General features: G+C 39.7%; 2 protein-coding genes across 2 annotated transcripts; one reads left to right on the forward strand and one right to left on the reverse strand.

Annotated features, from left to right (window-relative positions):
* Nucleotides 1–1,455: 1,455 nt before the first annotated feature.
* On the reverse strand, nt 1,456–20,552 carry si:dkeyp-115e12.6 (centromere protein F). Its single transcript, XM_054597123.1, has 19 exons — nt 20,447–20,552; nt 18,774–18,867; nt 18,394–18,571; nt 17,939–18,135; nt 17,574–17,677; nt 17,225–17,274; nt 16,057–16,318; nt 13,643–13,839; nt 12,867–12,992; nt 12,540–12,668; nt 10,379–10,501; nt 9,284–9,419; nt 7,432–8,906; nt 5,973–6,866; nt 4,809–5,170; nt 4,532–4,619; nt 3,381–3,972; nt 2,726–2,857; nt 1,456–2,220 (listed from the first exon to the last, which is right to left on the reverse strand). Exons 3-18 carry the CDS (start codon nt 18,553–18,555, stop codon nt 2,739–2,741), a joined length of 5,016 nt encoding a protein of 1,671 aa, XP_054453098.1. The 5' UTR covers nt 18,556–18,571; nt 18,774–18,867; nt 20,447–20,552; the 3' UTR covers nt 1,456–2,220; nt 2,726–2,738.
* A 5,327-nt stretch (nt 20,553–25,879) lies between these two features.
* On the forward strand, nt 25,880–26,816 carry zgc:162144 (RD3 domain-containing protein). The gene is made up of 2 exons (XM_054598246.1): nt 25,880–26,187; nt 26,435–26,816. Exons 1-2 carry the CDS (start codon nt 25,880–25,882, stop codon nt 26,814–26,816), a joined length of 690 nt encoding a protein of 229 aa, XP_054454221.1.
* Nucleotides 26,817–27,343: the final 527 nt, after the last annotated feature.

Consider the following 27,343-nt stretch of genomic DNA (forward strand, 5'->3'; position numbering starts at 1 on the left):
AACACAGAAAATGTCACATGAAAGTGTCCAAAACAATAAAGGCAACAAATACACAGTGAGTCCTTCACTGTCTAAAGACTACAGATCCCAGAGATATGAAGGCAGCTGAAAGGGAGGGGACGTTTGTGTGTGTGTGTGTGTGTGTGTGTGTGTGTGTGTGTGTGTGTGTGTGTGTGTGTGTGTGTGTGTGTGAGAATAAAATGTAAACATTAAAAAAAAAAAGGAATCACTTCACACTTTCAACTCATATATGTCACAACACTGAAACTGAAATAAACTTTGAAGTTACTGAAATGCAGCTCAGCAAGGTTTTAAAGAATAGATTGACTTTTTTTTCCAAGTCTCTCTCAAAACAATACTCACATACCAATATGTGTTGAAAGATTTAATGGTCAGTATGATTGTTCTTCCTGTCCATACTGGCCACAAAGTAAACTTTCTTAAAGCCCTTTCAGTGTTGTTAATCACAGACAAAACCCACAGTCCTATCTCTGAAATGAACATGAGACTTAACTAAGTTAATCTTTTTAGTATCAAAATTCCCTCTTTGTGTTGGCAGTCCTCCATAAGAACTCAGAAGAAGTCCATAAGAAGTGATAAGTAAACACTGATTATTGGATGTGTTGCAGCTATTCTCTTTTATTTAAACTCCACTGTGGTTGGTGACGGTCTGAGGACAGTTGTCAGACAAGAATCGATTGTACAAATACGCCTTTTGAATAAACTGTGTGAATTTATCGTCCCATTAGAAGATAGCGACCGAGCTAAACTGGAGAAATTAGAGAAAATCTCCAGGAGCCATCGTTACTAGCTCAAACTTCAAACTGCAGGTCGGGTCACTTCGTCACAAAACTTTTACACCAAATATTTCACTGTACCACTTTCTGGTGTGACCAGGCCTAAAGTTTCATATCTGCCTCTACAACGACCACTAACTCTTTCTATGTACATTGAAAAATATGAACTTATCCTATAACTTATTGGTCTAATCTTTTAGGCAAACAACGCGGTGAGATCCTCTGTTATTGGTCATAACACAAACTGTACATCAACTACAAATGTATCTACAAATTCTACAGTGTACATACATGTGGGCTACTGTTGTCTATGGCACAGTAACAAATGTGCAAGAACCAAAATCTATCAAAAAACATCAAGTCAAGTCACTCAAATAAATTATATATGATTAAATATCATAAACCAACTAAATGTATCTGCAAGCTCTGCTAATAAAATAACGATTTAAATGATTAGTTTTTGGTAAATTCAACCAGTGAGTGCTTGTTAGTGTAAGACAGAGAAGCACAGCCGCAGGATGAGGAGAGGGAGCGCAGTGTGTTTCACCATACATGGAGCGGAAACCAACACAGGTTAGACTGAGTCATAGACATGTGCTCGCCCCTCTCTCTCTCTCTCTCTCTCTCTCTCTCCCCACACCCACATATATATATATATATATATATATATATATATACAAACAGTAACGTCAAGATGAGGACCCACATGTCCATATTCACAGCTAACGTCTCACACACACTCTTTCTGTGCTTTCATGCAAGTTTTGTAAACACCAGCCTTCTACCAAAACACAATCAAGTGTCCATAAATAAGCCTCCTCAGGGATTAAAAAAAAAAAAAAAAAAAAAGAAGAAAATATATATTAATCACATTTTCACAACAGGCCTCTCTTGGCTTCACCCTTTTGGAAAACAAGTCAAACTTATCTTGACACCACTTGTTTTAAAAAAGCACTAACTAGGCACTGATTTATTCAAAGCAGGCTGAAGCTAGACCCAAAGGTTAATGCTGAGTCACTTAAAATGAAACAGTCCCTTTGGAAAAGTGGTAGTAAACTTCAAATAAACACCAACAAACATCACTAAATCACTGCCTCTGTGCCTAAATATACAGGCGGGTGTAAAGTGACATCATTGTGATGGACAGCAAAGTTTCCACGCAGCAATTAGAGGATAAACTAGTGACCATTAAGACATTTTAAATCCACAGTGGAAGTGTTTATTCTACTGGTGCAGGCGCAGCTACCTGCACACAAACACACAGAAGTTCATGCACGACAGCAGCACTTTTAAAACTGGTCTCGTGTTTGTTTGAAGGTCTGAAAGGCTTCAGGTTGCTGGTGACTGGATTGTCCCTGCAAAGCTTCTGTCGTCCATCAATGAGGTTCATTGTCAAGCCAGTGATTGGTTCTTTCCACCAGATCTGTAGACAATCAGCATACACATGTAAGACTCTACACTTGTCTTGATAGTTTCGAAATGTTAACATAACCCAATGAAAAAGTATTAATTAAATACAACATTTCACTAATAAAAGTGACTATATTTTTTTAAGAATAAATCTGGTGATATTCTTATTTTTTCTTGTTGTGAATAAATCCTATCAAAGTCCTTCCACAACTAACAATTAATTGATCCAACTAACAATTATCGATGTGCCACACTGTTGCACTTGGTTATATGATGGTCTTTTATTTGGGGTATAAAAACATATTATATAAAGAACAAACAAGAGGCTGTATGCCACAAACTGACCAGGAATGTAGGAAAATACAGAGAGGAAAACTAACACTATGTTTGTTTTGGTCTTTTTCGATTCAGAAAATGTATTTAAAGTTTAAAGTAAACTTAACTTGTTATTACTCAACATGTCTTTTGGATTTCTTAGTTCTTGAGACATAAAGTCTATCCGTGTCTCTGGAGGTTACCTGTAGCTGTACTTTAATCCGTCTCCTCCTCCTGTCTCTGGTCCTTCTGAGGGACAGGTACGGCAGTTGTCCCTAACAAACCTCTTCTTACAATGTAGGGACACGAGGGACCACTAGGGATGTCAGCAAATCCTGCAGGGTGGGGAGAGGAGAGGGGGAGACAGAGGATTAGGGGTGAGCAGATGTGAATGTGGAGTGTAAAAACAATAAAGAGCACATAAGAGAAAACATCATCAACGGCAGGAACTTCAGTTTTCTGTTTGTTACATGGTCAGAAAGATTCAGATATTCAGAGACTGCCCCCATGAACACTATTAATGATACTCAACCAATCAGACCCTCAATAAGAACTGTATGTCATCTTCACATCTATGCTCCCAGTATTGAGATAGAACCAGGAAAATGTTTACGTGAGCTTACCGCCAAGACTGGAAGGAGAGGGAAACTACTAGTCTCAGAGAAAAATATATGTTTTCTGAGGACAAGACACATATTTTGTTTATTTTCCTTTGAGGAGTTTGCCAAAAATAGGACTTAGACTGTAGGTATGAAGCTTCTTGAACTCATTTTAAGCAATTTTACCCAAAATTGAAATTACACAAGCCTGATGTTTTCCTTCTTTACACCCATTAAACCTGCAGTTAAAAAAAGTTACCTTTCATAACAACTTCCGGCAGTCCATAGGGTTCATACTCGGTGTCGTCGAAGGCGGCTGAAAGCTGCGTTCTGTTGCGTCGGATTCTTTCAGCCAGACGGGCCGGATCAGCTGGGATGGGGAAGGAACCTGAAAACAGCACTTTGTTTCCTAACTCTGACCCCTTAGATGATGGAACAGGAGAGATAGGAGGGGAGTCCACCGACTCGTCTTCATCTTCCTCCTCAGTCTGTGTGTATGCACAGTGGAGTTCAGAGGTTGGAGCACTGCGAAGATACAAACTCTCCTCTGTTTGACTGCTGACACATTTCATTTCTGTCCGGACATCTTTCTCTGAGGAATCCTTTGCTGTTTGTATTTCATTGGTTTGTCTTGAAGCATTAGATATGGCCTCAGGATTCTCTGTGTAACCGTCAACTGATTTGGTCGGCTTTGGTCTCGAGACTTTGGTAGAATCTTTGGTGGCATGTGGTTCACCAGTTTTCTCAGATAACATTTGGATAACTTCCGAGTCTCTCTTATCTTTGTGGTTTCCTTGACAGGTATTTAACTGATGCAACAGGGTGATCTCATGGTTTTCTTTTTCGGATTCCTGAGTCAAGAGAAACACATAACGATTAAAGGCCTAACTCGACATGTGAACAAAGGTACTGAAGACAGGCAGGTGTTTTGGGTTCTGATACAAAGTAATGGAAACACTTTTTTTCCTTAATTTCCTAATAATCTAATTAGAAGTTATTTGGAGGTAAATTTGTAATTTGGTACTAATTATATGGAAAATAGTGATTTCCTGAGAGAACAGCTTCATCTCAACACAATCCTTATTTATTCACTACTGAAAACATTATCTTCCGTACATGTTGAACTGTTTACTCTGGGTTACACTGCAGTGACTTGGAATTGTTTCATTTGTGTTACAATTCAACCCCTCTATTATTTCACTATAATTTGCACCAAATAACATTTATTTCCAAAATCTTCTAAAAAAGGAAGTTATTAGGGCATTAAGGACTTGTTAAATTAAGCTTCACTAGAAAAACTACTTCAGTCATATAGCTAGTGAGGTATTTCTACTAAAAAACCTCGACATAAACAAGCATGAAACACATATAATGGTTTGGTATACAAGTGAGTGATTAAAAACAAATCACCTGGACAATCTGATTACATTCCTGAAGTTCCGCAGTCTTTTTAGAGGGATGGAGACTCTTTGGTTCAGGGAGGTTGCTGTGCTGAAGTCTTTTGGTAAAACAAGAACAAAAAAGTTTAAAGCATACACAACAGAAGACAACAGAAACCTACAAACAGACATACATTGTGTTGGCTTTACAAGTAAACATAAACATCTATATGCATTTAACCCAAGCTTCAAATGAAAGTTAAGGCATATTTTACATTGGTTCTTTGGCCCTGGTATAGGAGTGTTACCTGGAGAACAACATGCGGCCCTGTAGTTTGTTGGAGGAGCAGGAGAGGAACAACTCATCTTCTCTGACGACTGTCACAATACCAGGGCTCTCCTGAACATCCAGGTAAGGCGAATGATCTTCAGCTTGAACAGTCACAGTCGAAGCCTGGCTCTGGGTCATCTCATCGTTCCGCTGCTGGTTTGACTGGGACTGTGTGACAGCAGAAATCTGGTCCTTTGTCTCGGACTGGTTGTCTGTGTTGGGAAGGAGCTGGTGAAACGTTGGGTCTGGTTGGGAGGCCAGTCTCCACATAACAAGCTCCTCGGCCTGCTGCTTGGTCTCTGCACAAAGAGCCCGTAACCTCATCTGCAGCTCCTCCACCTGGATAGGAGGAGAATGACAGGACAGACAGAATCAAACTGATATTCCAAATAAAACTTAACAGGGAAAACATAAAAGTGACATAACTGTACGGCAGTAATTCAGAAACTGGGAAATGTTTATGTTGGTGGAAGAAATTAAAGGGGATAGTTTGTGTCTTTTGAAGAGGATGGTATGAGGTACTTATCCATGGTCATAACTAAAAACTAAGTATTAACTAGATGTAAGTTGACAAGACCCCAGTTTGGGGAAGCAGACAATAGTAATGGCACGGGGGCATAGCTATGTACTGCTGTGGACGGGGACTGTTGCAAAATGTTTTTCAACCACCTAAAATAAACACTTTCTGATGGGGAACTGAACTGAAACTTATCAATGCTCTCTTCAAAGCCATATTGAAGCCATATCTATTGACAAAAACAGTAAAGATAAGTTTTACTTTCAGTTCAGTTCCCCTTATTGGGAAATGTTCTCAACATATATATCACACACTTAAGGATATCATTTTTTTTGAGGTTGGCCTTTCTTTAGGTAGATAAAAATATATTGTAATGTTGCCCCCGTCCACAGTAGCACATTGCTTTGCTTCCGCTGGTTCTCTGGATAGGTACCTCTTACTTTTAATGTTTTCCTTGATTGATGTAGTATAAGTTAAATCTATACATTTTTATAGTTTCTAAATTATATATTTCATTTTCCTGTGTATGTGACTAATTTAACAACCTATTTTTTTTGTCACTCTTCTTCAGTAACACATGTCATGTCATTGTAGTGATAATAAGAGCTACTATGCTGTCACTACCTGCTGCTGTAGGTGGTTGACCTCAAGCTCAGATGCTGCCTCCAGCTCTTCTTCAGCCTTTGCAGTCCTCCAATCTCCCACTCCTGAATCTCCCTCATCTTTCATCCTCTTCACATCCTGAAGCAGAGACTGCTGTGCGTCAGTGGTGATATCATCCGGCACACTAGTCGACCTCTGCTCCACCAAAGAGGACAGAGCAGCATTTCCTGTGTTTTGGCTTTGCTTGACTGGGTCTTCTTGTTTTTCACTGTCAGTGTGTGACGCTGGGGTCCTGGTGTCTGAGACAGTCGAGTCCTCTATTACTTGTTTCAGCAGCTGATTCTCCTGTCGGAGGGCAAGCAGTTCTGCAACCATGTCAGCTGTACCTCCATCTTGACTGCCCTCAGTCTCACCCATCAAACAAGCAGAGTTGTGGTCACTCGGAGTCTTGTCCTGAGAGCCTGGATGCTGTTCCCCTGTCGATAGGGCTTCATTGTCTGAATCGTCACTAATAGGTGTTGGTCTTTCAGCATTAGATGTCACAACCTCTTGTTGACCTGTATCTCTCTTTGCATTATAATCACTGTCAGCTAGTGGGTTTGTATTGAGGACGGTGAGAGGACACTCATTTTCCTGGTTTGACTGAAGCCCTGAGATCTCCACAGACCTCTCATCTTGTGTCTCTTCTTTTTGTTCTCCATCCTCGACCTCCTTGACCGTCATCTCCTCTCTTCTTTTCTCCTCCTCTCCTTCTGTATCGGCCTTGTGTGCATCCAGCTCTTGCTTGTAGTGCTGCAGTTCCTCTTCCTGCATGAGGAGGGCCCTCTCCTTCTCTTGTAGCTCAACTAAAAGACCACAGATGTGCTGACTCTGCTTCTCAAAGGCTGTGGTTAGCTGCTTTGTATGACGGGTCACCTGAAAAGAAAGGAAAAGGACAGAAGAACAGAGAAAATGTACTTAAGCCAGAGTGCCTCCATCAAAACTACCTAAATATTTTTCTTCTACATCACACCATTCCCCTATTGAAACCCAAGCATTACGGTCAATAAGTGACAAGTAAAACACTTGGATTGAGTTGACTACTCACGACCGAAGTAGAGCTTAACAATGAAACAAAACTGTATCAAAATTGCAAAATTGTCACATCGCATGAGGCCCAATATTTGTTAAAGGCGTAATGTGTTTCAAACTACCATTTTAACTTAAATATTAACGATTTCCTCATCTACATATCATATTCTTCACTTAAGAAAACAGACCCCGCAAAATTTTCATTGAAAATAAGGATTATGTAAACATCATCATTCCCTCTAATATCTGAATCTGAAAGAATCACATTTATATATTTTTTCAAAATTGTTTAGCCATAAATCAAAGTGTTGACTTTGTATATAAAATAGTTTTCTTTGTATCAATATAAATTGTTTAACTGTGGCTGGACGACCTTAATATACTAAACTGTATATCCACCATTTCTTACCTGGCTCTGCAGGGCCTCCAGTTTAACCTGGTACTGATTAGCTCTCTCTGTCTCCTTTGTATTCTCCTTCTGTAGGCGCTCTACCTCTTTTGTCAAATCTGAGGAGGCAGGCTCAAACTTCTGGAGGTCAGAAAGTGACCTTCTGTGGTCTGACAGGGGAGACCCTGCCAGATAGTTTTGTGTGTCATCTGCTATGTCAGAGGCAACTACACCCGTTTGCTCCTCATCTGACTGAGGTGAGTGTTTAGGATCTATCACTGTTCCCTGTTCCTGAACTAGATCTGCTGTGGCCTGAGATACAAGCATGTTGCGTTGGTTGGTGGACTGGCAGAAGAGGAGGTGCTGCTCTGGAGAAGGGAGCAGCTTGTTGTCGCAGTGAACGACGTTGGAGTTGAACTCATCATCGTGGAGGGTCAAGTAGGTCAGCGGACTGTTGGCAACTGAGAGTTTCTCCTCTTCCTGTGAGTCTTCTTCTCTGCTGCGCTTCAGTTCTTCCAATTCAGCTTTAAGTTCTTCAAGTTTCGTTCTCAGCTCTGTCTTGTCATCTTTGTATGTGTTTGTTATTTGGTTCCTCCCCTCTTCCTCTCTTTTTCTCTCTTCCTTTTCTAAAGCCAGCTGGGCTTTCTGCTCCGCAAGCTGTTTCTTTAGTTGGATGTTGAGTTCTATCAATTCACTCTCCCGGTCTTCCAGTGCTTTGTTTTTCTCCTCCTCCTGCTCCTCTCTCTCCCTCTTGTCTCTTTCCTCCCTTCCCCTTGCCATCTCTGTCTCCAAAGCAGCCATGGCCTTCCTTAACCTCTCTGTCTCAGCCCTCTCACTCTCAAGCTGTGCCCTCGATTCCTTGTCCTGCTCGTCCTTCTCCACAGCCTGGCTGGTACGCTTGCGGCTGAGTTGCCTGAGCCGGGTCCTGGCTTCCGTCTCAGCACGACGTTGGGCTTCAAGGTCCTCAAGTCGTTTCTGCAGTTCTTCACGTGCATCATGTAGCTCTGAACGCAGTGTGGCATTCTCCCTCTTGAGGTCTTCAGAAGACTTGCAACGATCACAATCCATAGAGGTGTTGGTGGGCGTACCAGCAGCAGAAGGAGAGGAAGTAGAGAGCACTTGATCAAATGTGGAGTGCTTGTTTGTCCCAGAGCTGTCACTCTCTATTGCCTCATTTCTACTTTTATTCTCCACCTCGTTACTTCTGTGTCCTCCACTTTGTAAACACTCAGAGTGTGAGGAGATAAGGTCAGTGATGTGTTCAGAGTCGATGCCTTCTCCTGGCTCTCTGTCAGACGGGTAAGATGCTGCAATCTCTGCCCTTCTCTTATCCACATCCTCTTCTCTCTTCTGCTCTGCTAGGGTGGTGACACTGGACCTCTTCATGGGAGTTGATGGTCGAGACTGAAGAGAGTAAGAAGGTTGAGGGGAGAAACTCTGCCCAACAGGGCAAAACTGAACAGGTTGTAGAGGGGCTGCTGGGACAGCTTTTTGCTCTGGAGTTAAAAGAAAAGAATACAAACAGCAGATTTTTTTAACAACAGACAACTCATGCACTAAGCGATCACAGGCTGGAGGAAAAGCAGTAGAGTCAGAGCTTTTCTTTATCTTAAATGCATCACTTTGATTTGAGAAAATGGATTGTGTATTAATGACCAGCAGGGGGCAGCACTGGGATAAGAGACTTTTGCATGTATTGTAGGGGAATTGACATGGCATGTTTTGTAGAATCCATGAATGTCAAACACTCATAAGGACTCGTCCACTCAAACTATTAATGTCCATATCCTTTTATAAAATTCTAAATTAAGTCAGCAAGTTGATTGAACACGTTTCAAGACCATGTCAACACCGAATCCAGCTGGCTCCTCACCCTGCAGTTCTTTGAGGAGACGAAGGGCGTCGGCTCGCTCCTCTGCCAGTCTCCTCCCCTCCTCCTCCAGAGCTCGCTCTTTCTTCCTGCTCTGCTCCAGACTCACTGCCACACCCTCTGCCTCACGCAGCGCTTCCTAATGGGAGGGTAAAAACACAAATAAGGTGGATTGAATCCGGCCAAAAGGAGTGCTCAGTTGAACCTGTATTATCCATATAAATAGTCTGTTTTGAGACAGACTTCTGAAATATGTCTGTTGACATTAAAACCTCTACAACAGCCTCTTTATAATATGTCTAGCAGATGTATGTTTGTGATGAGTCATCCTTAATATCTCCTGATCAGTTTAAAACCAATCCCCTAATAACTATATACGTGTATAAGTATACAAGTATATAAGTCTGCCCAAAGTCTATTTTTGATATATATCTGAGATGTTTGTGTTTGTGCAGCAGGAACTCCAGATAAGGAATAATTATGTAAGAGTCATGTATTGACAGCTACACTAAATCATAATGTCACAACAGCAACAAACCAGACAAACAAGCTACAGATAAATGCATCTTATGCTGATGTTGCAAGCTGGTATACATGTAATGAACTGCCACAAACAAACTACTCTGGAGGGTTAAAATGTGACTGTATCAAACTTTGGTCTGATTCTTATAGTCCTTGTGTGCAAGTTTAACAGTTCACCATCCAGATCAGTATTAGTTATAGTACAGTTGGGCTTCTTCGAGTACAGTAGGATATGAAGGTTCATTTCTTGCCATAGTGTCTGAAAGGGGACGCCATTTAAGAAATCAATATCAGAAAACTCATCTTTTTATTTCTGTGAAATGCTCTCTAATGCTAAACCTTTATTAAAACATATTAATGCAGCAGCTGGATGATTGAAGAAGCCACAATTTACTTATCATTTATTAACAGTTCACTCATTTCAGACTGACATATGGCACATTAAGATGTTGTTTAAAAATGTATGGAGTTAATTTTACATCCACTGCTAAGAGTCAGCTAATGAATAATTAAATAAAGTGAGACACTGCCTCTAGACTGAGGACCATCACTAGTGTGTGTGTGTTCGTGTGTTACCGTTAGTTTGGCTTGTGTCTGGGCCTCTTTCTTCTGGCTCTCCTGCAGCTGTCCCTCGGTCCACTTTAGTTTCTCTTTCAGAGTGTCCAGATCCTTGTCCAACGCCTGCTTCTGTAGAGACAGCTGATACAGGATACAAGTACTCAGTAGCTGATAAAAAAAGGGTCGTTCAATTTAATAAGATTGGAGGGGAAAAGATATAAGAAAAAGGTGAAGGTAGGAGGTTCAAAAAAAGAAGAGATATAATAAATAAATGTCTGTAGTTTTAGACGCAGGAATCAGGACCAGTGAAGGGAACAGGAAGCAGGAGAGCAATCAGTGATCAATAACGGGCCTGAGCTGTGTTTAATGCCATAAGTGGAGATCTCTGTGGGGAAAGTGAGGAGGACTTAACAAGCTGATCGGCTTCCCACCAGTGCCGATACAAAATTCTCATGTCATGGTAAACGTGAGTGTTTAAGGTAGTTTGTTTTAGTAGAGTGCTGTGTTAGATCACTACGGATCCACTTTTAATAATCACATTACATTACATTACTAATCCAACAAATGAGTTACTTTGCTCAACCTTTTTGGATTCATTATTCTTGTGTCTTATGCTACTTTCATGTCATGTTAGAAATAGCAACATGTACAGTTCAATGTACCTGAAGTAACGAAGAAGGTGGTAAATAAAGCATACGATGGTGTTTTAATGTTGTAGGCTTTGACTGTTTGACTGTTTTTGTGGATGTTATTTATTAGACAAATTCTGGAACTAATATGGGCTTAGTTCTACAACATTGGTTTATCCATTATCCAAGTAAGCTAAGAAGAGTCATTTCAGTGACAAAAGTCCATGTCATATGTAGTGTAACCAGTTTAACCACTTGTAGATACTTTTATGAGGATGTAGTTCATTACTAATGAGAGACGTAGAAGGGACTGTTTATTCTATTGTTACCTATTCCCTGCAACAATTTACCAGCTCATAAATTATGTCTACATACAAATCAAATCAGCTGATCTTTTTGAGTTTTCGATCATAGCAATCTTCTTGAAAATTAATGTTTTTCTCCGGTTTTTCAGACAACTTGCAAACCTACCTTGGGCACACAAGGTTGCGATTTACTGTTTTGAAAATGCTTTAATCAGTCCATTAACTGCATTTAAATATCTTAAAGAGAATTATTAAAACCTTGAGTGTTATGGGTTAATCATGACTGAAACACGCATTTGCAAACTTACAAAACTGCAACACAAATTCCATTAAGAGCTGTGTAAACTGAAATATGCACTATCAGCAGTTGTATGTGCGATTTGATTCGACACAAACTGTGCCTCTACTGTTTACTCTCTGTAACCTTGTCAGATATAACAAGATAACATCTGTGTGGTTAACAAATGTCTTACAGTGTGGGTAGAATGAATGCTCATTTCTAATTTTCTTTTTACACCATGTCTAAATGCATAGGATTTTCTTTTTTTAAGTCAAAAGACTTGTATTAGCATTTCTTCACATAAAGGAAAGAAAAAGAAAAAAAAAATGACAACATGAATGTCAAGCACAATCGCACTCCTCCATCTCTTCAGTCATGCAGCTTCCATATACCTTCACCTCCATCCCGCAGCCATGCCTTCACGCCTCGCTTACTATGAACTCTTTGGCATTGCTCACACACAAGTTATGAGTTTGTTTTACGCTCCCATGACCAAAGCATTATACACCCTCAGACGTAGTCACACAGTCATTACCTTCGCTGCTCAACCTTTCCACTGGGGAGAAACCGAGAAGAGGACGAAGCGGAGAGGACAGCGGGTGGGGAAAAGGAAACAGAAACACAGAGGGCAAGAGAGTGAAACAGAGAGTGAGAGAAAACAACAAGGGAGCAAGCGTGGGAGGACAAGCGAGAAAAGTGTATTGACCTTTGCTTTAAGTAATACAAGTACCAGGAAAAAGAAAGAGGAAGAGAGGAGAATGAATAGAGACGAGGAAGCAAGAAAGAGAAACAGGGAATAGCTGAAAAAACATAGCAGACATTTGAACCAAAATATAAACAATACGTACATGTTCCTCCAATGTTGATACAGATATGAATTAAAAACTTTATCTTGGTTAATGTATTTGTATAAAAAAAACAACAACATATGAGTGCATATGCATGTACCCTGTGTGTATATTTACCTTGTCAGCCTGGGCCTGCAGGGTGTTGTGGAGCGTCCTGGCCTGCTGGAGCTCCTGGTTGAGCTTATTCACATCCTGCTGATGCTGTTTCTCCAAACACTGCCTCTCCTTTTGAAGCTCTGTCAAATCCTGGAAACATACACAACCAAATCTGAGCCACTATGCTCAATTGTAATGTGTAAAAAAATGATGTTTTCTAAGAGTTGAATGAAACAAAAAGCCAGGTGGACAAAAATCTTAAATGTTCTCTTGCTTCCTTTAGCCATTTCTTCAAGCATCTTCTTTTCTTTCTCTCAGTCTTTCATCTGTCCATATCACCTATCTCACCCTCTGGTGTTGTTTCTCCAGCTCCTTTGAGCGTTGTTGGTGTTGCAGTCGGCTGCTCTCTGTGTTTTGCCTCTGACACTTCAGCTCTTCCTGTAGCTGCTTCAGCCTTTGTTCAGCTCCTGATGCCTGCCACACAAACACACGCGACATGTTCTCTTTAAAACTGACAATAAGACAACTTTCTTCGTTTCCATCACAGTGTGTACCCTGATAAAGAATAGTCACTTATTCTTTAGTGTACATGTAAAAAAATGTGGGCATGTTTGTGTCTTTGTATAAGTAATTCAAACTCAAATCCTGTTTTATCAACATGATGTGTTTTAACAGATTTGTTATATTGTTTTCAATTTGTTTACCTTGTTTTTTATTTTTTGGTGCTAATTATGGATCTGCATTTGACAGTCTTAGACAAGGAAAACACTAACACTGTAAGAACTTAGCTTAGACACTCTTAACAAATGAGACAATTGTCAGCCTCTCCCAGTCCCTCCCTGGCATTGTACACTGTTTGCAAAATATCAGCTGGACTGTTGTACAGCTCAGAGCAGAACAAGGACACTGTTTTTCCAGCTCACTCACTTCAAAGCACCGATTGTGTGACATGTAAAATATTCCCAACAGGTTTGTTAATTTCAGGAAAGTCAAAGATAAATGTTTTGCCAAATGAGGTCGACACCCATCTTGGAAAATACAGAACATTAGCACTGGTATGAAACACATTTTTTTTCAGTAGTAGTACCACCAGTTGAATCAGCTGTGATAGTGGGTGTTTTTACCCGTTCACTCTCCTGGGCCATGCGTGCCTGTGCCAGGCTGAGCTCATTGTGGGCTTTCTGAAGGCTGAGCTCCCTGGACCCGAGCTCCTTCTTGCTTTGCACCATTTCGCTCTGGATAGACTTCAGCGCCCCGGCCTTCGCACACAGCTCCTCCTCCAGAGCAGTCACACGACTCCATGCATCCTTTAAAGATGCTGCTGAATGGACCAGACAGAGAGACATACCGGTTAATATGCTCATAAGCTTTCCTGAACACCTTTTAGGTACACCAATAAGTCGATTTTAAAAACCTGAGCAAAATGTCCACGCAGTTTGAAACCATCAATTGAGGATTTAGGAGTGGGCTAAGAAAAAGGACAACAGGAAATCAAATATTGAGGAACAAAGAGTCATGTTATGATCAGTGAATACAAATTGGAACATATTGCACATACACAGTTTTTAAATCTGTGTTGTAAATCTCAGTGTTCCCACCAAGTTGCAGAAGAAAACAGCTGTCACAATTATTGATTACATTGTGTAAATCAAAATATTTGAGGGAAATCTCAGTCATAAAATTATTTGAATCCCAGAAATAGAAGTATTTCAACTTTAAATAAGGGAAAGGTGAATGAGTGGGTGTAGAGCAACAGAGAGACAACAGGGAGGATAAGTATTGGGAAAACAAATTCACTCAAAATGAGCATCGGCATTACCAGCAGGAATACCTTGATTTCTTATTGCTGACCACTAATGGTCAACAACTCAGCAGTAACACACTGTTGAGGTCTCAACTAATGGGGTCAATCCATTCAGACCGGCTCATTGATCACCACAGCTTTTTTAACTCTGTATGATACTCTCACAAAGCCTGTGGATGTCAGGCTGCTGGTTTCCAAAACCATAGATGAAATCAATGTCTGACCAATATGTTGTCCTGTATCTTTTTCCTTTACCTTAATTTAACAATACTGTTCAAAGTGAAGAGCCGCTACAAAAAGAAGTATCTATAATTATTACCCTCATCACTATCTTCACTTCAAGAAACAACAATCTACTAATAAATGTATATTTGTACTGTTTTTTACCATTTACCGTAAAATCCGTAAAAATATATTAGTCTTTAACAAATGAATCACAATAAATCAATTATTGATCACATTTTTTTGTACTACTTATCTAAAAATAACCTACTGTTGCTTTCTATGATTTACATTTACCAAATACAACCTTGACAAGCAAATCCAGCAAGGTGTATGAACGATTTGTGACTTCAGAGATTACAGTAAAGAAGAGCATAATAAAAGAACAGAGCAGCAGAAGGCCAGTGAAAAGCAAACCTAATGTAAACAGTGCACCACTCCCTCCCCCTCTGTGTCCCAGCAGCTAGAAGAAGCCTTTATTGTTTCACATTGATCAATACCCCTTCCTCCTCTGAACAAACACTCTGAACAGAGTGGAACAGAGGGAAACAGGAGGGTTATATGGCAATTAGTGTACTAAAAGCCACTGTACATAATGGAACTTGCCTGGAAGCAGAGTCTCTGGCTGAGCCAGTGATTTCGACACAATTATTATGTAACTGTTGAGGTTATACAGAGTACATGACATTTGTTGAGGTAGTCCCATCGGAGCTCAAGATAAGGGTCCTATGAATCAGCCTTGATATAATATAAAAATTGTAGCCAATTTTTTACTTTACGGAATCATATTTAAAGAAACAATGAATTGATCTTTCCAACAAGTATTGACTTTGTTGGCAAAGACCATTATTATTATTATTTATTTATTTTATTGTACAAAAAAAATATTAAACATTTAAATATAAGCATTGTAGTTATTTAGCCCTTTGTCACCAACACATGCACTGTTTGCTTCTGTTTTAATAACATTTCCTAATAAATACTGCCGAGCTTTTCCTTTCTAAGTAAGCTTAATGTCTGAGGCCCAGTTTTAAAGATTTGCAAACAATAGCCTTAGGGTTGAGGCCCACAGTAAGGGTGGGGATGGCTAACATATTATAGTTTTTTCTCTTTTAATGGGATATTTTGACAATAGACATTAAGAAAAATATAAAGAATACCAGCCTTCCAAAATCACACTTTGGCTTATTAGCAATACTCACTATGACCAGACTTTGCTCTCCAACTCTCAGATAAAATTTGAGGCCAGCTTTTGCTGATGTAGCCTCCAGGGAAGGAGCAAACAACATTATAAAATCAAGGGATGGTCTGACAAAGCAGTTAAATGGAAAACAGCAGAACTTATGTTTACTTCAGCTCCTGCCGTGTCTTAGTTAGTTATCCACATAACTTAATTAACCTTACTTAAGGAGACATGCAGCCGGGTTGAGCTGTATATTTATATTTGCAGACTACAAATGGGCGACACCCAGTCATGCCATATTACCATGGTGACCAATTGACATCACTCACTGTCTGTCTCTGTCCTGTGGTCCTTCTCCTTCCCACAAACCCTCTGCTCCGATTGGCCTTGGCTGATCACATCCTTGCAGGGTGTCTGGAGAGAGATCGGGGACGGTCTCCTGGGTGCTGGCCTCGAGTCATCCTGTTCCCACGGAAACGCAGCCAAGGGAGTGGAGAAGATGTCCGATTGGTCGGATGAATGCCGTTTGGGTGTGTTCTTGTGTTGGTGCCGTGGTAACGAAGCTGAGCCAACTTCAGAGAACTGGAGCCGCTGCAGAAGGGAGGAGAAAAGAACGGGGAATAAAATAAAAAGGAGGGTGTGAACAGGATCTCAAACTAGAAAGAACAAAGAACAACAGGATTTACAAACAACAGGCTTAAAGTTATTTCACTTAAACAGCATTTTACTGTAGAATGACTCATTGCTGTTATGTTCACGAGTTCTTCTTCCTGGTATAAATTTGACTCTGTACAGTCGCACCTCTTTCTGAACATAAGAGAAGTAAAACACAAACAAACACAGTACACTATAATGGAGTTTAGCTGTGCTCATAAATTGAAAAACTTGTCTTAAAGTTTAAGTTTGGTGATATTCTATATTTTTCCTATGGTAAACAAAACCAACAATAATCAGATGCTCTTAACAATCAATCAGCCACATCGGTGTACTGGGTGACAAGTTCCTTCATGATGATGAACATGGGCACTGTAGGTTATTTAAGTCAAACCCACATGTGCAATTCTGCTACCTAAAAACTAAACATTAAATCTGGAGTAGGGCTTGGCCTTTCACTGATATTGTTAATTTCATATATTGATAACAATATCACAATATAGCACATTTTCTGATAATCCAATAAATAAATGGTCTATATGAAATAACCACATGGTAAAGCTTTTTTTGTTCCCTCCTGTGTGAGTTAAATACTGAGTATTATCTCACTTTATTAAGAACTTAAGTGCAAAATAAGCATAAAAAACAGCTGTTAATTAGTTAGTTAATCTGTAGAAGGAACAACAAAAGAAAACACAAAAGATTATTTTGAAGAAGTTCTGTTTAATTTGCATGAAATGAGACAATTCCTACAACTAGAGAACTCCGGCTTTAACTTAAAAACCCACATTGTTCTTGAACAAGTCAATGCATAGCTCAACACAAAAACATGCAGGTACTTACTCGACTATGAAGTTCATCTCTATTACCTGGCCTCTCCTCCCTTCTGCTCCCTACAGGACAAAAACACAGCATATGGAATTGACTTGGTTCCTAAAGCAAATCAAAAAAGCTGAACTTAGCAACAGCAGTGAAGACCCAAATGGTTTACTGACATGAGAGAAAAGAGAAATACAAAAGTCCTCAGAGAGTGAAGGGTCGATAAAGGACAGGAGCTAAGGGAGTTTATTTATAACCTCTCTGCTCATTTGGTAGTCTTGTTTTTTCCGTTTCATTTTCTACATTATACAGTCCATTAATGAAAATATATATCCCACCAGAAAGAATAAACATAGGTATTGCAAGACAGTACCATTGTGTTCCCAGGGCGATGTTGTGTTCCAGCAGGGTGTAGAAAACAGCGTAGTATCTGCCGATCTGCTGCTGTTCTGCAGCTTCTCCAGCTCTGCCTCCAGCCTGCCAGAGGTAAAGAAGAACCAAATGGAAAGAGTTCAGTGTGGACAAGGAACAGGTAAAGTTCAGGAAGAAAGTAAAGCACGAAGACACAGTTGAAGGATTTGTCTTATAATATGGCATCATTAACCAATGTGAATGGTTACAGCTTCATGACATCTACTAAACAAACAAAACCCATGTGTAGATAAAACCATGAAAACAATAAAAAGTACAATGAACAATTCTTATTGATGTCCATGAATGTCATTTAAAGGTCCTAACCTTTTGATTTCCTGGGTGAATTTGTTGTTGAGGGTGCGTACAGCATCTACTTGGCCCTCCAAAGAGCATACTTTGGCCTGCTTAGTCTGAAGCTCCTGGGTCAGGCGCTCGCTGCTGGTCACTGCTGCTTTGGCCTCATCTCGAACACCCCGGAGCTCTTTCTGCAGATACTGGAGCTCCCCACGGACCTCCTCATACTTGAGAGGGAAGAGGAGGAAGAGGTACATACTTCAGGATTAGGATTTAGGACTATGCCAACATTTGGCAGGATTATACAGGTTATCAAATATTTATACAACATATCATTTACAAAAATGTGTCATTTTCAATTGCATTGCTCATACAGCTGTTTAAAGAAGAAGAACATTATGTTGGTCATCCCAAAGAGGATTATGATAGTGTTGTATTGAACTGAAGGCTTGGATGTGGCTCTCGACATGGCTGCATTCTTGTACCTTCACAGTCTGTTTTTCGAGGCTCGTTTGGATTTTGTCCAGTTGCAGCTGTTTCTGCTTGTTCTCTCTGGACAGTTGCTCCTGATGGACCTGCAGCTCCTTCACCTTTTGCAGAACCCGTCCAGATAGCCCCACCGTCCAGTCCTCCTCAGCCCAACTCATGTCTCTATACCTGGACCTGAAAGGTTGGGAAAATAACATCAGCACAAAAAAATGAAATACAAGTTAAGGTTTACTTCTGGATTTTTTCTTTGTGCCTGCGTTTTAAGACACTGAAGAAAACAATTTCTTCCTGTTCAAAAGGCAACTTGGTTTCTGAGGATTTGGGTTGGCCATTTGTATTCAAATGCATGCTTCCATGAGAAAACCTGCTAGCTCACCTGTTCTATTCCTGCTTGACAGATTCTGAATCAGGCATTTCCTGAAGCCATGGGAGTCGGTAGCTGGAGTGAAGAAACCAGCAACACACAGAGTCTGAAACAAAGAGCACAGGCCTGTTAAGTAAGGTGCAGGGAGCTCTTTGTCCATTAGTGTTGTGACAGAGGATGCAATCCACACCAAATGAATCTAAACATGCTTCAATCATCTGTGCCTGTGGCTGTGTGTTCTGTCAAGAATATGTTATGTTGCTAAGGCTTTGATCCCTCAGGGAGACGCTGGTTGTCACCGCTGGGCAGCTGTGACTCAATGTTTTCCAACACAGAACGCCTGCAATGTTCCAAGAGCATGTTCTCAAGTTGAAAATAAACCCCTTCTCTCTCGAACTTCAACAATAACAACAGTTATATGCTTACTCAAAAACTGAAAATGGTTGGTTCAAATTAAATCACATTGCAATGCAATTGTTTTAAAGTTAAATCTGCACTAGCACTTATATACTATGGGTGAACACCAACAAACGGACACAAACAAAAGCAGAGTTAAAAATGAAAGTGTAGGAATGAAGAAAAGCCTGACTCATTCTTAACTTAGCTTAGACATGCACTCCAGCCTCCAGGCTGTAACACAAGTCAGTTTCTATCATAGCTCACAGGTTTATGTATCCGTGTTAACCTGCTACTGAAAACTAGAGAGGCAGAAATACTCTTCTTCCAAGTGTGTGTGATTAAACTTAGGTTGACATGCTAAGCCTTTCAATAATGATGCTGGTTAACAAGCTGCATCTGGTTCAGAGCTGTGACTATCAATTATTTTCATCACAGATTCATCTATAAATTATTTTCATTATTCATCCATTCATAGTTTAGGCTGTAAAACATCCCTTTCACAATCTCCTAGAGCCTTAGCTGAAAACCTCAAATTGTTTATTTTATCAGAAGATCAGTTATGATAAAAAATCATAACTGATCAAACTGCTTTTTTGTGTTTGAGTCAACAAACACAAAAGCAGCGTGCATAAACTTTATATTTACCTATATATTTTCACAGTCCACTAACTTATTAATATAGAGGCATATGTGTCTAGTAGCCTAAGACACATACTATGTACAGTACCAGTCAAAAGTTTGGACACACCTTCTCATTCAATGGTTTTTCTTTATTTGTATTATTTTCTACATTGTAGATTAATATTGAAGACATCCAAACTATGAAGGAACACATATGGAATTATGTGGTAAACAAAGAAATGCTCAACAAACCAGAATATGTTTTATATTTTAGATTCTTCAAAGTAGTTGAATGAGAAGGTGTGTCCATACTTTTCACTGGTACTGTACATGTAACAGCTCAGGACGTCAGACAGCAGAGGAGGAGACAGGGATCCAGATGAACCGTGGCCTGTCTGTACCAATGTGTGGTCACGAGGTTCAAACACAACAAAAGACACCTGACAACTTCCAAACAACACGAAAAGTTATTTAAATGTAACCTCCATCCAGGACACAGTCACTGAAACACTCACACACTCACACACTGACTCCTGGTGCGGGTCCATCAGCGGTCAGTGACTGTCATGCAGCTCTGACCTGATGCTACATGCTACATGCTAACCCCACACACACACACACACACACACACACACACACACACACACACACACACAGCTACTCACCGGTGCTCTGTTAGAAGTAACACCGGCCGGTCTTCACTGCACACCGGGCCGACTGTCGCTCACAGACTGCCGGTAGTTGACAGCTTCATACCGGAGGGAAGCTGCCGCGCGCGTCTCCTGCAGCTGACAGAGTGGTTGTGGCACGAGGACGGTATGGGTTCGTGACGTAGCACGGGAAGGGTCGGGGGAAAGTCCTCGCGGCGGTGTGACTCTCTGATGACCTCTAGCGGCCAGATGTGTAAACAGCGCGGCCTCTTACCATCTAAATACAGAACCAGTTAAAAGTTATATTATATTATATTATATTATATTATATTATTTTATTATATTATATTATATTATATTATATTATATTATATATTATATTATATTACAGAACCAGTCAAAAGTTTGGACACACCTTCTCATTCAATGGTTTTTCTTTATTTATATATATATATATATTATATTATATTATATTATATTATATTATATTATATTATATTATATTATATTATATTATATTACAGTACCAGTCAAAAGTTTGGACACACCTTCTCATTCAATGGTTTTTTCATTTATATATATATTATTTATTTATATATATTATATTATATATATTATATTATATATATATATTATATTATATTATATTATATTATATTACAGTACCAGTCAAAAGTTTGGACACACCTTGTCATTCAACTACTTTGAAGAATCTAAAATATAAAACATATTCTGGTTTGTTGAGCATTTGTTTGTTTACAAATTCCATATGTGTTCCTTCATAGTTTGGATGTCTTCAATATTAATCTACAATGTAGAAAAAAAAAAATAAAGAAAACCATTGAATGAATGGTGTGTCCAAACTTTATACTGGTACTATATTAAAAAAACATAGTATTATATTAATTAATAAAAACAGGAAATAATATTAAATAAGTAAAAGTAAAAAATCCACAATAACTAAAAATATTGTATATACAGACAGAATAATTGGTGTAATTAAACTGTGTGAGCTTAGTGACATTATACAGTACCAGTCAAAAGTTTGGACACACCTTCTCATTCAACTGCTTTGAAGAATCTAAAATATAAAACATATTCTGGTTTGTTGAGCATTTGGTTGTTTACCACATAATTCCATATGTGTTCCTTCATAGTTTGGATGTCTTCAATATTAATCTACAATGTAGAAAAAAATAGAAATAAAAATAAAGAAAAACCATTGAATGAGAAGGTGTGTCCAAACTTTTGACTGGTACTGTATTTATTTCTTTATATTTTTTAGATGACAACACACAGACACAACGCAGAGCCTCCGCCATATTGTCTTCAGTCACATGCAAATGTAAACATTATTGTTACTTGAAAACAAATAAGGTGGTCTATGTGTCAGGAAGTTTGGATAGCCGACATATTTGACAGAGGACAAGACAGACTGTAATGACAAAAATAATGATCCTGTAAGTCATTTTAATGAGAAACTTTCTCATAAATATGACTTACTATCTCAGGATTATAAGATAGTAATAATTCTGAGACAGTAGGTCATCATTATGAGATATGACTTACTATCTCATAATTCTGAGATAGTTTCTCATAATTCTGAGATAGTAAATCATATTTATGAGATAGTAAGTCATAATTATAAAATAGTTTTTATTACTATGAGATAGTTTGTCATAATTATCAGATAGTAAGTCATTCTTTTGAGAATGTTTTTCATTATAATGACTTACGGGATCTTTATTTTCTTCATCACAGTGGGGGAAATGGGCTTTCATACAGAAGAGAGGTATTTGCAATAGCCTAAATGATCTGATACTTTCAATTATGAGTGCATTTTTTAAATAGCGCCGTAAAACTGCTCTTGGCTCCCAGACCTCTGGGCCCCAAAAGCCCCAGGTTTTCAAAGTGACAATTAGTTGATGGTATATAAAAGAACAGTTAACTACAGGGCCACTTTTTTTTTCAACTGTGGTGGAGTTGTCTGTCTGAATGAGCTGCTTGAAAAGCTGGTAAATGGACCTTAATTTAAGATTATTAGTTTTTTTTGTTTTGTCAAGCTAATATTTTAAACCATATTTTTTTACAGTCAGTGTTTTACAATTATTTTGATTCCTTATCATTTTCTTTGGTAAAAAAATTGAAATAAACACCGATCATAAACTGATAGAGCCTTGAGGCAGTCATGCTTTGATACCAGAAATTGAAGGACAGTCTTGGTGAGTTTCTCCGAGTGAAAATCTGGTTTCACGACTTCCTTTATTACTGCTGATACCGTGCATACATGTTGTGTTTATTCAAATCAACACAAATCAAACTTGCTTCAGAATAGAAATTCTTAACACGATTATGTACAGAGATTAGGAGGAAACAGGACTTCATAGGGGCCAAACAGCTAATTTTCCGCTTCGGTTCAATCTGTCTATGTTTCCAGCAACAGTTGTTTTTCAACTACCAGCCATAAATTCCCCAGATTAGTTTCAGACAGAAATTTGAGATTTGCATTCGATTAAGTAAGATTCAATCACCTAGTGCAAGTATGCTGTTGACAAATGTTTTTGAGATTTTGGTGGCATAAACAAAATCTGATTTTACCTTGCAAACCCCAAAAATGAACACTTCTGGCAATAAGAATGTGGTGTATGATTTTAAAGGTACTGTACAAAATGTACTTAAAACATAACACAACATTATTCATACAACCATTTAAACAGATGGTTCTGGGGCACCATAATCATTAAATTTTATGCTTCACTGGGCTCACCACATAAATAATGGATGGAATTGACCAAGACACAGTTTCAATATTGATGGGGACATTGACATTTATTAATCTACTTTTCATCTATTAACCTAATTTAGACGTTCTGTGCCGTATCTGGGACACTGAAGAGATTTTGGTCTTAAAGAACGTCTCAAGTTTCTCTTGATTGGAAACACACACACACACACACACACACACACACACACACACACACACACACACACACACACACACACACACACACACACACACACACACACACACACACACACACACACACACACTCTGAGACAAAATAAATCATACAGTTACACACCCTCACACAAATACTCATTGAGGATGAAGAAGCTCATTGTGAAGGCTGGATCGGTAAATGAGATTCATATACTGTTACTCAAATATTTTTTATCACCATTGCAATTAGGATATGAGCAAGGAACGAATTACCCATCACAAATAAAAGGTTCATGTTGGTGGCCATGTAAAAAATATAAAATGTTTTTGGGCAAAGTGGTTGCGGTAAACAAAACATATATTGTGTAACAAGTATTGATTTTAAAGTCGCTCAGGGTCCTTTTGTCTTTTGAATGTCTTTGAATGAGTTTCTGCTCTAGTGACATTTTTCCAGATGATTGTGCTTTACAAATTAAGTCTAAGAGTCTAACAGTCTCTCAGTAAGGCCCTTTAAAAAGTAAGCACTTTTGGAAGACTTCTTTATTTGTAAAAGGAGTGCAGTGTAACATATCTAAGTGACTTCACCGATATGTATCAGAGTCTGTTCTTTCTAAGGTGAATCTTGGGATTATATTTGTATCCAGTAAAGCATTTTCTTACACAGGACAGCTGAACATATTCTTGCTAACGTTCCATTTTCACTTTGACTATGCAACTTTAAATTGTTAAACAAAGTGGTGCCAGTGTGTTTATTGAACTACGTTTCTCTGATAAAAGACAGAAATTCCACATTAGATTCTGTTTCATTTTAAGGGTCTGATATGTAAAAAATGAAAAAATACAAATTTAATTACTTTGCTGCAGCACAGTGAAATATGTTGTCTACAGGTCTAAAGTGGAGCAATACTTAGAAAGTGGCCTCCAAAAGGTGGTTTGTGAGCTTAGTGACTCTGCATATGTGTTTGGTTGGTGTCATGTTTTCATCCTGTGTTGTTTATTGGATGCTGGAGGAACACAATGGATATACTCCTTTAATTAGTTTTATGCCTGATGGTTGTGGCTATTGTGCAGCATTCTATCATTTTATAAATACATACATTCAAGCAGTAAACACTGTTGATCACTGACAGGTTCTGTGTATTTACAGCAAGAACAGCATCCATCCAGTGTATGCAACTGTAATTAGATTATAATAGTCATTATAGTCCCTCATTCTTCCAGGTAGGCTCTGGATTTGAATGTAATCTGGGATTTGATGGCTCAGTGCTGAGTGGTGCGGAAAACCCAGGAACCAGTCTGCAGTTACCTTACATACAAAACCATACATACAAAACCGACCAGAGAGTTTATATGTGTGAGAAAGAGAGATTACTTTGGTAGTTATGTAATCTTGTCCATAACAGTCTGGCAATTACAGGTGTGCCTGAAGGATTATTGTTTGCGAAGTTGGAGACGTACACAGAGTTATTTTCATGGATTAAGCTGGGTGTAGTGGCAGAAGCATAACCGTTTGAAACCAGAAAGTCTGCTGGTTAATATTTCATGACTTGCCCAGGAATATCTCTGTCAGACACTGTGGAAGTGGTTTAAAGGTACCTTTGAGCAAAACAGTGTCCACCCTGCTTGTATTAGTGAGCTGGAAGCTGCAGTTTATAGTTTGAAAGTTAAAAGAAAACTGGTTAAAGTGACATTAAATGAAAGTAATTTAATTTTCAAACAGTCCCATGCCATTATATAAACCTATATAAACCCACCTACATTGTAAGTCACACACACCAACACAAGCCACTCGCCCAGGTGTACGCTCATGTGATGTAAGCTCCTCTCATCACTCGCTCCTTATTAATACAGGATTACATTTATTCTCAATCCCAGACTCACACACACAAACGCACAGTCCACGGGCTCCTCACAAGAGTACACACCCTATCTGCCAAGGACCGTCAAAGGTAGCACGGCAGTCAGGTAGCTGTGTGCCACCAGCTGGAGTCCCAGGAGTTTTTACCCTTTTTGAATGTCACGAGCTCATGGAGACCTGCCGTTCATCTGGCTGCTAACAGAGGCTTCACCAGACAACAGGTGGATTTCTGTCCGACAACAATACACCGCAGCTTTGTAAACCCCGATTCATGACGGTAAGTCAAGAATTAAACTTTTATGAGAGCATTTAGAGCAAGAGAATAACAAGTGATAACATTCTTCTTAAGAAAACATGGTTTATATTGATCGGCCATATCAGTTGTTAGCCATTCATTCACATTACTGTGTGTCCTGTTTTACTTGAACAAACTGTACTGATAAGATTTATCTGGCATAAAGGTTATACAGTGTTTCTGAGATTTATTTTCTTTGAATATTGAAGCTTACATTCTCTAAACAACTACAGTAGCTAAGATTAAGCCCCTTCATCTGATAAACTTTGTCTCCAAAATGTAAAAAAACAGACTGAGAGCTGAGGTTATATATAATGGTCTGGGAATATTAATGACTGTTTCCTTTCTTCCCAGATGTTTCCTTGGTCAGCTGTTTTTTCCCTTGAGCCCAAAGTGCCAGGCCAGCGCAGCTCTGAGGAGTTGGTGACCAATACTCTGATGTTAGAGCTGGGGGCCATGGTGAAACGCACAGAACGGATCCGTTTGGAACGGGCGACGGAGGGCCGACGCCGCCGTCGCAGCTCCTCCTCCACAGCTGACTACAGCTGGCTGGCCACGCCCCCGACCCCACAGCCCTACGAGCTGACGCCCAACGACCTGCTGGAGCTGCAGGACCTCTGTGCCAAGATCCCTCCTGCGCAGTGCGGCCCTCTGATCGTCAGGTGAGACAGACTGGTACTGGTTTTATGTTTTCCCCTTCCCATCAGGGTTCATTTCCCAACAGGGTCACAGCCAGGGATTCTGCATCCCTTTAAAATTACTGCACTGCCCACCTGGTCAGGATGGCACCTCCATTCTTAAATCTACAACCCACTCCTCCTCTGTTTTGTCTTGACTGTAAAGTTCTCTGTAAATGCTTGTGTTATTTTTATATCAGGCTGTTTATGTAATGACTGTTATTACTCCCAGGTTCAGGAGGCTGGTGTCCCAGATGGAGCCTGATGTTCAAGAGGTCCCTCGGCTGTTTCGCTCGGTGCTGCGCGAGTGCATGGACGAGGTGAACGGAAATGAGGACTTGCAGACGCAGGACGCCGTCTTTGAGAAGCAGCAGCGCAGCAAGAGCCTCTCTTTCGTGACCTTCCGCAGTAAGTTCCGCACGGGTCAGCTCTTCAGGGGAGGCAACCTGAGAGGCTCCAGGGGGAATCTGGAGCAGCAGGTGGATTGGTCCGACGAGGAGGACGTGGAAGGGGAGGAGGAGGAGGAGGAGGAGGCCATCAAGGCCAGGGCGAGGAAGGGGAGAAGCAGGAGCATGCCGGAGATCAGCCCTATGGAGCAGAGTGCCCATGGGTGAGAGAGTCGGGGGAGAGACAATGCAGAGGGGACGGTGGGAGGGAAAGAAGTTCTGATGAGGGTGAGAAAATGAAGGGTAAGAGAAGGAGGGAAAGTAGGGAGGTGGGTCAGATGAATGTAAATATGGGGAGGTTTTTTCTCGTTCCAAATCATTTCAAAAGGAGAAGATAAGTCTAAAGAGTGAGCTTAGAATGATTTCTTCACTTTCAGGAAACCTGTGTAATTGCTAATGAACTTGAGGTCTCCCCAAAAGCATTTGCTGTTTTGGTTTTAAGATTCTGAAACATGTGATTAACATTTATATGTGCTGACAGCAACAAGACCAAGAGTCTACAGACTGCCAGCAGCTCTGTGAGGCTGTGAAGTCGTGTAATGTTTACCATATTGACCATCTTAGTTTAGTGCGTGCTAGCATTTGCTAATGGCACTAAACAGGGAATACAGCTGAGGCTGATGGGAATGTTATTAGTTTTGCAGGTACGTAGTCATAAGCAAAATAATTTAACAAATTAAATGTTTGACCTGATG

The sequence above is a fragment of the Anoplopoma fimbria genome, chromosome 4 (assembly GCF_027596085.1).
Source record: "Anoplopoma fimbria isolate UVic2021 breed Golden Eagle Sablefish chromosome 4, Afim_UVic_2022, whole genome shotgun sequence".
NCBI classification, from domain to species: domain Eukaryota; kingdom Metazoa; phylum Chordata; class Actinopteri; order Perciformes; family Anoplopomatidae; genus Anoplopoma; species Anoplopoma fimbria.

Excerpts from the sequence above, each read along its gene's own strand:
- si:dkeyp-115e12.6 (XM_054597123.1), bottom strand. The coding sequence starts at position 18,555 with ATGAGTTGGGCTGAGGAGGACTGGACGGTGGGGCTATCTGGACGGGTT. Across the intron at positions 17,678-17,938 it reads TTCACCCAGGAAATCAAAAG|GCTGGAGGCAGAGCTGGAGA; the intron begins GTTAGGACCTTT and ends TACCTCTGGCAG. Across the intron at positions 5,171-5,972 it reads TCAACCACCTACAGCAGCAG|GTGGAGGAGCTGCAGATGAG; the intron begins GTAGTGACAGCA and ends CCTCCTATCCAG.
- zgc:162144 (XM_054598246.1), top strand. The coding sequence starts at position 25,880 with ATGTTTCCTTGGTCAGCTGTTTTTTCCCTTGAGCCCAAAGTGCCAGGC. Across the intron at positions 26,188-26,434 it reads TGCGGCCCTCTGATCGTCAG|GTTCAGGAGGCTGGTGTCCC; the intron begins GTGAGACAGACT and ends TATTACTCCCAG.